A 14,302-nucleotide genomic window follows, 5' to 3' on the forward strand; every position below is an offset into this window, starting at 1 on the left:
CTAGCCTTACCTTATTTTACTGAGACTCAACATGTCTGAATTCGCTATGATGTTTCGTCATTGAGCCAATGCATTGTGATCCTGTCCCTGCTGAAGTAATTTGATATTCTCCCAACAGCACTAGCAAAGCTTCCCCCAAAGTTGCCGGTCTCATTCTGATTCAGGTACAGACTGTCCTACATACCGGAGGTATGACCTTTCTCAGAAATGGTCCAAATGATCCAGGAATCTAAAATCCTTCCTCTTGCACCAACTCTTGAACCACATGCTCATCTGCTGTAATCTCTTAATTCTGCAGTGTCTAGCATGTGAGACTAGGAGTAATCCAGATTAAAACCTTTGAGATCTTGCTTTTCAATCTATTGTTTAGCTTCTTGAACTCTTGATACAAGACCTCATCTTTCACTCTTCCTATATTGTTGGCACCAATATGTACCACAACCTCGGACTTATCACCCTTCCCCTTCAGGATGCCCTGCTGTCTCTCAGTAATATCCTTGACCCTGACACCAGAAAGGCAACACACTTGTCTGTGGCCGCAGAAAGGTCAGCCTATTTTGATAACTAATGATTACCTAATTTTTAAAAGTAAACACAAAGGCCTGCATTTCTGGGGTGATTTCTTGCCATAAGGCCTTTGTATTCTGTGGGAGTTAAAAGAAAGTTCTTCAGTTGCCACTCACGTAGTTGCCACAAGAGGGCATTGGATTCTGCCACTATAATGGCCAAGTGCTGCACATCGCAAATGTCTGGTTCATGCTATGGCACTGACAGTATTCTTCTTACCCACAGGATTCCTGAAATCATTGCCCAAATGTTTCTTAGCCAAGAAAAACATTTGCTTAGCTTTTGCTCATGGACAATCTGTTAGTTTTAAAATAGTGATGGAAAAGGATAGACCAGATCTAAAAGTTGAAGATCTAAATTGGAGGCAGGCCAATTTTGATGGTATTAGGCAAGAACTTTCAAAAGCTGATTGGGCGCTTTGATGGTATTAGGCAAGAACTTTCAAAAGCTGATTGGGCGCAGATGGGCATGTAAAGGGATAGCTGGAAAATGGGAAGCCTTCAGAAATGAGATAACCAGAGTCCAGAGAAAGTATACTTCTGTTAGGGTGAAAGGAAAGGCTGGTAGGTATAGGGAATGCTGGATAACTAAAGAAATTGAGAGTTTGGTTAGGAAGAAGGAGGAAGCATATATCAGGTATAGACAGGAGAGATCGAGTGATTCTTGAGAAGAGTACAAAGGCAGTAGGAGTATACTTATCAGGACGGAAAAAAGGGGCTATGAGATAGCTTTGGCAAATAGAGTGAAGGAGAATCCAAAGGGCTTTTACAAATACATTAAGGACAAAAGGGTAACTAGGGAGATCAGGAAGATCCTCAAAGATCAGGAAGGCAGCCTTTGTGTGAAGCCGCAAGAGATGGGGCAGATCCTAAACAAGTATTTTGCATCAGTATTTACTGTGGAAAAAGACATGGAAGATATAGAATGTAGGGAAACAGATGGTGACACCTTGAAAAATGTCTATATTACAGAGAAGGAAGTGTTGGATATCTTGAAATGCATAAAAGTGGATAAATCTCCAGGGCCTCACCAGGTGTACCCTAGAACTCTGTGGGAAGCTAGGGAAGTGATTATTGGGCCTCTTACTGAGATATTTGGATCATCGATAGTCACAGGTGAGGTGCCGGAAGACTGGAGGTTGGTTAATGTGGTGCCACTGTTTAATAAAGGTGGTAAGGACAAGCCAGGGATCTGTAGACCATTGAGTCTGATGTCACTGGTGGGCAAGTTGTTGGAGGGAATCCTGAGGAACAGGATGTACATGTATTTGGAAAGGCAAAGATTGATTAAGGATAGTCAATATGGCTTTATGGCTTTTTTGAAGAAGTAACAAAGAGGATTGCTGAGGGCCGAGCAGTAGATGTGATCTATATGGTCTTCAGTAAGGTGTTTGACAAGGTTCCCCATGAGAGACTGGCGAGCAAGGTTAGATCTCGTGGAATACAGGGAGAACTAGCTATTTGGATACAGAACTGGCTCAAAGGTAGAAGACAGAGGATAGTGATGGAGGATTGTTTTTCAGACTGGAGGCCTGTGACCAGTGGAGTGCTACAAGGATCGGTGCTGGGTCCACTACTTTTTATCATTTATATAAATGATTTAGATGTGAGTATAAAAGTATAGTTAGTACGTTTGCTGATGACACCAAAATTGGAGCTGTAGTCAACGGCAAAGAAGGTCACCTCAGATTACAACGGGATCTTGATCAGATGGGCCAATGGGCTGAGAAGTGGCAGATGGAGTTTACTTCAGATAAATGTGAGGTGCTGCATTTTGACAAGGCAAATCTTAGCAGGACTTACACACTTAATGGTAAGGTCCTAGGCAGTGTTGCTGAACAAAGAGACCTTGGAATGCAGGTTCATAGCTCCTTGAAAGTGGTGTCGCAGGTAGATAGGAGAGCGAAGAAGGCGCTTGGTATACTTTCCTTTATTGGTCAGAGTATTGAGCACAGGAGTTTGGAGGTCATGTTGCGGCTGTACAGGACATTGGTTAGGCCACTGTTGGAATATTGCGTGCATTTCTGGTCTCCTGTGTGGCTTTGAAAGGATTAAGGCTGTAGGGATGTTGTTTTATCGGAACAGCATTTCCTACTTCTACCTCATGCATTAATCCTCACCATCTTGGATCCTGCTAAATCATTCACAAGAAAAACTGTATTCCTGGAACCGATGCTGTGTCAATCATTCCCACTGTTACTTCTCAGTCTTGAGTTAAATTTCTGTCCATCTATCCCACAAATTACTACTTTCTTGGGCAACAGGTCAGAGATAAAATCATGAGGGGCATGGATAGCACAAATAGACAAAGTCTTTTCCCTGGATTGGGGGAATTCAGAATGAGAGGACATATGTTTAGGGTGAGAGCGGAAAGATATAAAAGAGACCTAAGGGGCAACTTTTTCCACTCAAAGGGTGATGCATGTGTGGAATGAGCTGGCAGAGGAAGTGGTGGAGGCTGCTACATTTACAACATTTAAAAGGCATCTGGATGGGTATATGAATAGGAAGGATTTGGAGGGATATGGGCCGGGTGCTGGCAGATGGGACTAGGTTGGGTTGGGATATTTGGTCGGCATGGACGATTTGGACCCAAGGGTCTGTTTCCGTACTGTACATCGCTATGACTCTATGACTTTATGACAGCGGCACAGTGGTTAGCAAGACTACCTCACAGCGCCAGGGACCCAGTTTCGATTTCAGCCTCGGGTGACTGTCTGTGTGGAGTTTGCACATTCTGCCTGTGTCTGTCTGGGTTTCCTCCCACAATCCAAAGATGTGGATTAGGTGAATTGGCCATGCTAAATTGCCCAAGTGTTCAGGGATGTGTAGGTTAGATGCATTATTCAGGGGTAAATGTAGGGGAATGGGTCTGGGTGGGGGTATACTTCAGAGGGGTTGTGTGGACTTGCTGGGCTGAAGGGCCTGTTTGCACATTGTTGAGATTCTATGACATTTTTATTGACTTCCACCTTACCTGGGTAGGATGTAGCACTCCTCATCCAAACTTGCTCTCTACCAGCATAGCCTGACCCTCCATACTTCTGCTTAACAGGATTGGTGAATGTGAGAGAGTAAATGAATGATGGTGTGAGAGACAATTTTGCTACTGAGTCAACTTGGACCTTAGCTTCTTTTTCTCTTCCAAATCTGGTAAAAAAAACGGCAATGAATGCATTGTTTCCTTACTGTTCTGATCGAATACGAGTCTTCCAGTCCATCAACAGAAATTATTTTTAATATTAGAATTTCGATGCTTGTTTTACACAAATCAATCGCTTGTTCAGGGCCTCACTTGCATGCAAGTCAGTGGATAAACAGCCTAGGCTCCCAAGGGCACACCCTCAGTGGAACAGGCTATTAAAGAAAATACAGATAGTCCCAACACTTGAAACTTTCAACATCTATCTGAGATTATTTCCATTTTCAAGTTTTCATAATTGAGTCTTCACTTCAGCAGATCATGCTTGGTTTAGCCATACATAACCGTGTTGGGAGAATATAGATATTCATTTGAGAGTCTGACTCAACTAAAGCAGAAGTCTCTGTTAATTTGTATTGTTGAACATCAAGTGGCTCCTTCTGCAGGGTTAATGGATAAATATCTGATGGTTTTCTGCAATCTTACCCAATAGGAACATGAAGTGTTTGTGACATTCAATGTCAGACAAGGTTGTTGGACAACTATTCAAACATTTACATCACTTTAAGATTGGAGCTCTCAGAGAAAATAATTCCTCAAAGAACATATAAGCATTATAAGATTCCTTTGATTGCGTAATTATTTTATTCCATTATTGTGAAGATGTTTTACTTTATTTGCTTTAAACCCTTAACTTTCAGAGTTCAGACTGGTTTTAAGCATTTTTATGAAGTTGTAGGAGTGTACTGTACCTTTAAGAGAGGTGAAGGCTGTTTTGCATTGATAGCTTGCAGGTACCTGTCATGTGACTGACCAGCAGTCTCAGAGTGTACTGGAAAATTTAAAATATGTAACATTTGGCTGTGAAACAAATGCCTGTGTTTTGGTTGCTGTTTTTACAACCATTCAAATTTAACCAATTTAAATTATGCCCCAGGATACTAAAACCAATCGATTTTGAATTTATTGTTTTGCCAACATCGAACCAATGAGATGATCCGATGCTGAGGGTGTAAAAAAACAGACATTTTGACAGTTAGACAGTGAGACCATCTGCCATCACATGAGTAACTGCCAGCAAAGTACTCTCTATCAAAGGTACCTTTTACATGAGACGCCTTTTAGCAAAAGACCGAAGATGAGCCAGGGAGATCTATAGCCACAGGGAGACAGACACTGATGATAGCCACTGTGTGGTTTTGAAATTAAGTTGATGTAATTTTGAGAGGCTGGGTATAGAGTTAGCGACTGATCTCTATAAATAATTCACCTCTGTGGGTAAAGTTTACTCAGAAAGAACAGGGGGAGAAGGGAAAGAAGTTATAATTTTGAGAGATACAGGATCTAACTAGTCTCTAATAGTAAGAGATGAACATATTTACACTCTCCAGGTAGTTTTCTTTTAACTCCTCAGTTCTTTGGTCTTCCTTTGGCTTCTCTGACCTGTTGCCCAAGAAAGTAGTAATTTGTGGGATAGATGGACAGAAATTTAACTCAAGACTGAGAAGTAACAGTGGGAATGATTGACACAGCATCGGTTCCAGGAATACAGTTTTTCTTGTGAATGATTTAGCAGGATCCAAGATGGGAGTGATACCCCTTGTTGCAGAGAAGCCAAAGGAAGACCAAAGAACTGAGGAGTTAAAAGAAAACTACCTGGAATTTTTCCAGACTGTATAGCAACAAGATCCCACTGTCATAACTCACAGCACAAAGCAAAAACTAAAGAGAAAGATGAAGGAGTTGAGGTTCAGTTAGCGTACACCCTGTTTGATGTAATGGTGTGGGAAAACCTGAGCAGGTAGTGGGTCAGGCAGAAGTGTTTAGTCCTGAAAGGCTAATGGACTTACAACATAGAGACGATATAATAAAAGATATATGTGCTGATGCATGCCCAGAAAAGGAGTCAGAGATCATTTGTGAAGGTTATTGTCTTAAAGATAGAATCCTAAGCTGAAAATGGAGATGACGGCAGGTTAGTGCAGGGGAGAAATGGGCTGAAGTGCACCAGACAGGAAGTGTAATGGGTAGCATATGAACTACCACCAGGTGGTCACCTAGGTGTATGAAAGACGCAGGCTAAGGTACAAAAGCAATTCTATCAGCCTGAAATGCACAAGGACTTTTGTTGTACATGTCATACATGCCAAATAGTGGTAATAGAACTAGTAAGCCACAGGTGATAATAGAACTAGTACCTTTGTTGTCAATTCCCACATTCAAAGAACCTTTCACGAGGGTTATGATTGATTGTGCAGGTCCCCTCCTGAACACTAGAAGTGGGAACCAGTACTTGCTAACCATAATGGATGTGTCTTCCAGATTTCCGGCGGCAATTCCAATTACAGAGTAATAAGGCAAAAATGGTGGTAGTGGAGTTAGTAGCTTTCTTCACACGGTATGGGCTACCCAAAGAGATTCAATCAGACAAAGGGTTTAATTTTACCGCGAGGCATACACCACTTTAAATTAAAGACGTATCATCCTGAATCCCAGGGAGCTTTGGAACGGTGGCATCAGACCCTGAAGACAATGTTAAGTGTATACTGTCAGCAATACCTGAATGATTAAGATAAAAGGTATCCCATTCATTTTGTTGGCCATTAGAGATGCCCCAAACAAATCTAGTCAGTTTACTCCCTTTGCGTTATTATTCGGACATGAAGTAAGATAGCCTTTGCAACTATTTAAAGAGAATTGACAGGACTGAAATCAGAGATCTCACACTTGGGTTATGTATTGGAGGTGAAGGAGAGATTAAGTCGGGTAGGTGGATTAGCTAAACAGCACGTAAACAGGGCACAGTGTAGAATAAAGCAAATGGCTGATAAAAACTCTAAAACACAGATATTATCCAGTGGGGATGATGTATTAGTATTGTTACCAATGGTAAGGGATGCCTTCAAAGCCAGGTATAGTGGTCACTACCAAATTGAGAAAAGGTTGACTGAGGCAAACTATCTGGTAAAGATGCTGGATTGAACAAAAACTCTATCAGGTATGTCATGTGCATATGCTGAAACCTTATTATAATAGAGAGGAGGAACTGGAGAAACAGGTGTTAGATTAGATTAGATTAGATTAGATTACTTACAGTGTGGAAACAGGCCCTTCGGCCCAACAAGTCCACACCGACTTGTTAGTTACTGCTGTGCAGAGTGAGGAATCAAATCTAGATGTGCCTCAAAATACATTAAACAATGAGGAGTGGGATAAGTTAGTGAACTATCTATCTCAGGAACAAATAACGCAGTTGAAAGGCTTGTTGCAGTGGTATCAGGACATCTGCAAGAATAAGATGGTGAGGATTAATGCATGAGGTAGAAGTAGGAAATGCTGTTCCGATAAAACAACATCCCTACAGCCTTAATCCTTTCAAAGCCACACAGGTGCAGAAGGAAGTGGATGTAATGCTCATCGAGGAGGAGAAAGTGTGGACTGCAGATGCTAGAGATTAGAGTCGAGACTGTAGTGCTGGAAAAGCACAGCAGGTCAGGCAGCATCCAAGGAGCAGATATTATCAAACCGAGTCAAAGCAAGTAGAGTTCGCCGATCATGTTAGTTCCTAAACATGACGGAACTCAACACATTGGTGTGGACTATCGGAAGGACAATGCCATAACAACATTTAAACATAAAAATATAATCTACTATTATCATGTTTAACTTTGCTGAACATGTGCAATCAGTAAACTGCAAGGACATCATGAGAGTTGGAGTGTTTCCATTCAGTGTGTTACTTTGACTAGGCTACAGTATTGGGGAGGTCTCCAGCTATGTAAATACCATTAGTGCACAGCACACCATGCTTAATTTCAATTTGAAGAGTATTCATGCCAGTGATTGAGAAGTATGATGCTCTTTTTCTGATAGTTTCGATACTTTTTCCAATGGACTGGCAATGCTATACAATTCCACTTTTCTTGTTGCTGTTGCACACTTGAAGAGGCTCATGATGTGGCAACATTAATTGATTATTCATTTTTTTCAAAGAAAATACATATCCTTAGAGTACAAATGGAATATACCTAGTTAGCTCAGTTGGCTGGATGACTGATTTGCAATGCAATGGGATGGCAACTATCCAGGTTCAATTTCCATCACTGGCTGAGTTTACCAAAAATGACTCCCCTCCTCAACTTCTCACCTTATCTGAAGCATTGTGACTCTCAGATTAAACTACCACTGCTTGTCTCTCTCTAAAAGAGAACAGCTCCATAGTGTGGGAGGAGTATGGTTACTTTACTCCTTTCACAAATTTCACTGTGGGATGCTCAAAGCAAAAGAAAAAAAAAAGATGGTCAGTTAAAAGTCCAGAATCTGAATAATGCTGAAAGAAGAGCTGAGTTGTCAAAACATTTTGTCTCATCAGGACAGATGCAAGAATACCAAATTTCAAAATGAACAATAATATACTGAATGACAAACCAGACATTGATTGGTTAGCAAGCAGATTCTGATTTGTTGAGGCTTTGTCTTGGAGAATAAACCAGACAACAGTTATCCCAAGCCATTATTAAAATTCAAAAAAGGCAAGTCAACTCCACTAGGTTGCCAGTTGTCCAGAGAATGCGCTTTGTGTCTCTTTTCTACAGCAAAAGTAAAATATTTCTTTTTTAAATCACAACTTGTGGATTATGAGCCAGTGAGTCATTCTCACTTTCACTGTTTGATGGGTTAATATTCCTGATCTGACTGCCTGCTTGCAGAGAAGCTGGTGCCAACCCCTGAGCCCCTGCGATCATTTCCTCCCACACCAATAATTCCATGATTGAGGTATACAGGAATGGCTTCCAAAAATAAGATGCACAGTCACTATCTTTAGTCATAAAGAACTGGCCTGGGCTTCGCACTTTCTCAAAGGCTTAAATGGTCCGAGCACCAATTACCTTTCCCAGTTCAATAAACTCTACAATCTTGGATTTCTTTAAAATAAAACTTAGTGAGCCTGGTAAATACTAATAAATTAAAAATCTGATAGTTTCTAAAGTCCAAAAGAAAGACCTTAATTCACTGGGGATCTGCGGCTTGCAGATCACAGGGCAAAATGATAAAAGACTGTTACAAGTAACATATTAGTAATTACATTATACTCTTGTTGGGAAAAGTATCATTATTGCCATCAGAGTTACTTTTCCAGAAAAATGAAGAAAGCATTTATTCATCATTTATGTTCTCAATTAATGTTAATAAAAAAAAAATCATTGGGGAATTGCCTGAGGAGATTATAGATAACATTTCATTAACTCTTACTTTTTGGACCATTTACTCTCATTAATGTGGATACATACAGATAAGCAATGAAAAAGCTCAAGTATATCAATTTATATATGTACTTCACAAGATATAACGTTTAAATATATGTTTAATGATAAAGAACATAGCCACAGATCGACAACTTGTTAAATTTAATTAAAAGTAACATTTTGAAAATGCACAGCATGTTGGGTACTACTTGGAAGAAAGAAATGGGTTAATACTTTAGTGTGACCCTTCAACAAAATGGCAGTGAAACTTTATCAAACTTCTACTTCAAATGCACTTTTAATATTTGCTGCTATAAATTCATATCCACAGCACTTGTGTTTTATTCCTCTAATATGCTTCCACACCAGTGATTATATCTTAATGGACATACAAAAACACAAAGGAATAGGTTGTTCAGCTCCTTGAACCTGCACACCATTTGATCAAATCATGACAGAGCTGATTGTGACCTCTCCTCTCCATTCCTGTCTACCCCCTAAAACCTTTGATTCCTTTCTTAGTTAAGAATATCCCAAACTCAGCTTTAAAAGTATTCAAACAGTCCACCACTCTTTGATGAGGAGACTTTCACTTACTATTTTCAGAAAGGAAATATTTCTTCTCATCTCCAACTTAGTAGTCCAGCTCTGGCATCACCAGTGCTCTGTTGAACTCTAACAAAATGTTTCTGTTTTTATATTTGATTCCCCTTGCAATAAATGCTAATGTCTAATTTGCCTTCCCTGGTGTTCCTGCATACCCAGTTTCTATGATTCATGTACCAGGATACCCAATTTCTGACATATCGCAGAATTCTACAATCACTCTCAATTGAAATAAAACAAGTAAATGTTTTGCTTTTTTGTTCTTCTTGCCACTGTGAACAAGTCCCCCCTTTTCCCATACTTTACTCCATCCGTCAACTCTTGGCCTATTTACTCAACGTATGTCTTTACAGACTCTTTCTGTGCTCTTCACAACTTACATTGCTACTTACCTTTGTGATATCAGGAAAGTTCTCAATCATACATTAGAGCCATTCATCAAAGTTGGGGCCCCAGGACTGACCCCTGTGGCACTCTACCAATTATGGCTTCCTAATATGAAGCTGATCAATTTATCTCTCATCTCTGCCTTCTCTAAACTAAGTATTCCTCCAGCCATGTTACAATGTCACCCCTGCGCCATGAGCTCTTAAGTTTGCAGTAACATTTGATGTGGCATCTTAGCAAATCATTTCTGGAAACCCAAGTACATACATTTACAGTCGCCCTTTGCTCATGCTGCTTGCTACTTCCGAACTTGTGAGGTGGTTACAACAGAGAAGATATAAAAGGCATTTGTGATAGGATGATCAAGGCTTTTTAATTTAGTTAAAAAGTTTTTGAATAGCTTGAAGGAGACCTTACTGAAGTTAGATGCAAATACTGTCTCTCCTAGAAAAAAATAACTTATTCATTGCAGTTACAGAAACAGGTTGCCTCAGTGAGAGAATGAAATTTGTGAAAAATCCAGACCAGGAAGATCCATTAGAACTCTGCAGATTGTTTATATTAAAAAAAATGAGAAAGACTAAGCTATTAGTTGTGTGAGGATTCACGCCCAAAGTTTTCACAGCTGAGAGAATCAGAAATGATTTATCAAATCTATAGATCTGATAGTGAAGAGTATTTAACTGGACTTTGTTTAACAAAGTGAAGGCATTAGGGAGTACATGGGATTTTGATTTGGCATGTGCTCTCACCATGTTATAAATGTGTTTTTGTCAGAACTATGTTTGTTTTCATTAATTGTATTTCTTTTGTGTATGAAACAACTATTCTATTCGAAACAGATCCGCAGCCTCACGTATTTATATTTTAGTGAAAAACCACCATGTTAAGATAAGGAAAACACAATACGACTATCAGGCCAGATTTCAGTCTGGGGGAATCTCCATTCTCATGTCCAATAGTGACATCAACTAGGATCATAGCAGTAGTTTTACTATTTAGGAAATTTAAAGGTACACGCCTGAGTGATGTTCTGCTTTTGTCATTTCTGATCTCTATTCAAACTGAATCAACAAAGTGATTTTTAGAACGATGATCACCTCTCATTATTGCACTGATGTCAACCTTAGTTAACAGAGCTACCCCACCTTGACTATTTCTGGCCCTGGCAAAGCCTCAGTTCCAGGAGTGGTATTTGCACTGGAGGGGCCTGGAGAAAAGTTCAGCTGGGTAAGTATATGATATATCATCGGCTGAATTAGCTATTCGATGATAGCTTGCAATGGATTGTTAAGAATAGTTGATAATTGATTTTAATTGCTTTCTAGCAGCTTTACACAATTTTTATGAAGCTTCAACCATTAAACTTCACTACAGTGCCTGTTCTATCATAATTATTTTTATCATTATCTCAGTTTTAATTCTAGCTTTTCTAATGGCATATTATCACAAAGGATACATGCAAACATTAAATGGAGGATGTCATAAAAGTATCAAAAGAAGCATGTTGAGTACAAATAAATTAATTACCTGGACACAAGATTGTGCAGGCTGCTTTTTGAGTGTTCTGTCCATCACAGAATGACCCACCATTCTGAGGGCTGGGGCTGGTGCAGGTGCGTGTCCTTTTCTGCCATCCTTTACCACAGGTAGTGCTACAGGACTCCCACTGTGACCAAGTAGACCAGCCACCATTTACTGTAGAAAAGGAGCAATCATAAGTACAACATGTAACAACTTAAGAATCAGTCAACAATTTAATAAACTAAGAAAGCTTAGACCAATACCTATATGATAATAGAATTTAATGAAAATCTGTAATTTATTTACAGGAAAACATTGTTGATGTGGCTTAATAAATTTCATCGCTCTTTACATACTCTTTTGAAGCTTTTGACAACAGAATCCCTCTATGTGTTCAACTATTTTAACAGATGCATAAAGAAAAGAATATTCATTTTAATTTCTGTGTTTCAACAGGAAACAATTTTACTTTTTGAAGGATTAAATTGCATTTATAACACAAAATAGCAGTTGTCTATCAAAATTAAGTTTCTAACATACCTGAAAGGAATTAAATTGTTAAACCAATTCACTCATTACATTATGCCTAACATACATTCTCTAGCTTTTGAAGACTTCACAAATATTTAATATTTCATATCCATTGCAGGTAAGTATGATAAAGAGCAGAATATTCAAAGAGTAAACATTAAATTTAAAAAATACCTGAATGGATTTAACAATATTGTATCTCATATGTCCTTGGGACAGTTAAAGAGCTGCTGACCCAAAGCTTTTGAAGCAAAACAGTTATAGTTATATAATTACTGGCAAAGCTATTGACAAAGGCAATGAGCAGAGAAGGTAAAATCTACATATTACAAAATAATGAATGCACAAAACTATTTGTTGTATATCTGAATGTAGAGTAATGAAATCATCAGGTGAACTCATAGTGCAAACAGAAATATGTAAGCATGATTTGAGAGACATTCCAGTGACATGGCTGTTGGGTGACATGAACTAGGACCTGAATATTTCAAAGACAATGATAGTTAGGAAGGAAGGGAGTATTTAGAATGTTAGAGGGGTGGTTCAATTAGTTAGTTATGGTATTAGCACAGAAGACAGTGTCCAAGTTCAGGAAAACAGGATGTAATAGTAGTTTGGGTAATGATGAGAAATGATAAAAGCCAGAAGTCACTTGTGTGAGAGGCACACAAGTGCCCTAAAAAATACAAAAAATACACACAAAAGGAAAATGGGTGTTTGTCAGAAAGGTACAGAAATAATCAAGGGGACTTTAATTTGTTTATAGACTAGAAACATCAGTTGAATAAAGGTAGCCTAGCAAAGAAGTTTACAGAATGTTTTCAGGGTGATTTCTTAGAATATAGGACATAGAACAATACAGCGCAGAAAAGGCCCTTCGGCCCTCGATGTTGCGCCGACCTGTGAACTATTCTCAGCTCGTCCCCTTACACTATCCCATCATCATCCATGTGCTTACCTAAGGATTGTTTAAATCTCCCTAAGGTGGCTGAGTTGACTACATTAGCAGGTAGGGCATTCCATGCCCTTACCACTCTCTGCATAAAGAACCTGCCTCTGACAGCTGTCTTAAATCTATCACCCCTCAATTTGTAAATATGCCCCTTTGCACAAGCTGATGCTATCATCCTAAGAAAAAGACAACCCTATCTAATCCTCTGATCATCTTGTTTATCTCTATCAAATCCCCTTTTAGCCTTCTTCTTGCCAATGAGAACAGATCCAAGTCTCTCAGCCTTTCCTTATAAGACCTTCCCTCCAGACCAGACAACATGCTGGAAAATCTCCTCTGCACCTTTTCCAATGCTTCCACATCCTTCCCAAAATATGGCGACCAGAACTGTACACAATATTCCAACTGTGGCCGCACTAGCGTTTTGTATAGTTGCAGCATGATATTGCAGCTTCGGAACTCAGTCCCTCTACGAATGAAACCTAACACACCGTATCTGTTCTTAACAGCATTATCAACCTGGGTAGCAACTTTCAGAGATCTATGTACATGGACTCCAAGATCCCTCTGGACATCCACACAACCGAGAATCTTTCCATTGACCTAGTACTCTGCCTTCCTGTTATTCTTAGAACCACATGTTCTGGAGCAATTATAAAACAGGGTATGCCAGACCTGATAGTGCAAAATAAGACAGGTGAAAGTGCCCCTAGGTACTGATGACATAATATTATTTATTTTAAATTCAGTTTGAAGGAGAGCAGAGTGGATTCAAGTCTAGTATTTTAAACTAAATCAAGTCAATTATGATCATATGAAAACAGAGCTAGCTAAAGTAAACTGACAAATTAGATTGAGGGATAGGTCAATAGATATACAGTGTAGATACTTAAGGGAATACTTCATAATACACAGCATTGATACATGACAAGGGAAGACCCACTATCGACATTAAATAATAAAATTAAAGATGGTATCAAACCTAAAGAAAAGGATTCTAAGTGCACTGTCATGGATAGCGGAGTGGTGAATTGATATTTTTAAAACTGTTCTCCTGACTGAAACAGGTGGTTTTTAAATTTGTTTTCTTAACTTACTTCTCTTTTTTAAAAAACACAGTGGTGTTTTCCTCAAACCCTGTGTGTGGAGTTCAACTTAAAAAAAACTTCATGGTTAAAACAGAATTTATTACCCAGCAGAATGTTCACACTGCCCCTATCTGAGAAAGGAAGAAGAAAAAGGAAAGTTACAAAGTATTTAAAATCAAAGATATCAGAATTGTTCAATGTGAGTTAGAGTCCAATGTCCAGTGATGTTTCTGGCAGCTGGCTATGCACAGAAATCCCTT

At 39.1% G+C, this 14,302-nt stretch overlaps 1 protein-coding gene across 1 annotated transcript in view; it reads right to left on the bottom strand.

The window, feature by feature from the left end:
* unc5a (unc-5 netrin receptor A) overlaps positions 1–14,302 on the bottom strand; it is a 579,623-nt gene that overhangs the window by 119,276 nt on the left and 446,045 nt on the right. Inside the window, exon 6 of the mRNA XM_043704227.1 lies at positions 11,478–11,645. Coding sequence (XP_043560162.1) covers positions 11,478–11,645 — 168 coding nt within the window. The remainder of the gene's footprint in view (positions 1–11,477; positions 11,646–14,302) is intronic.

Source organism: Chiloscyllium plagiosum, chromosome 14 (assembly GCF_004010195.1).
Source record: "Chiloscyllium plagiosum isolate BGI_BamShark_2017 chromosome 14, ASM401019v2, whole genome shotgun sequence".
Lineage (NCBI taxonomy): Eukaryota > Metazoa > Chordata > Chondrichthyes > Orectolobiformes > Hemiscylliidae > Chiloscyllium > Chiloscyllium plagiosum.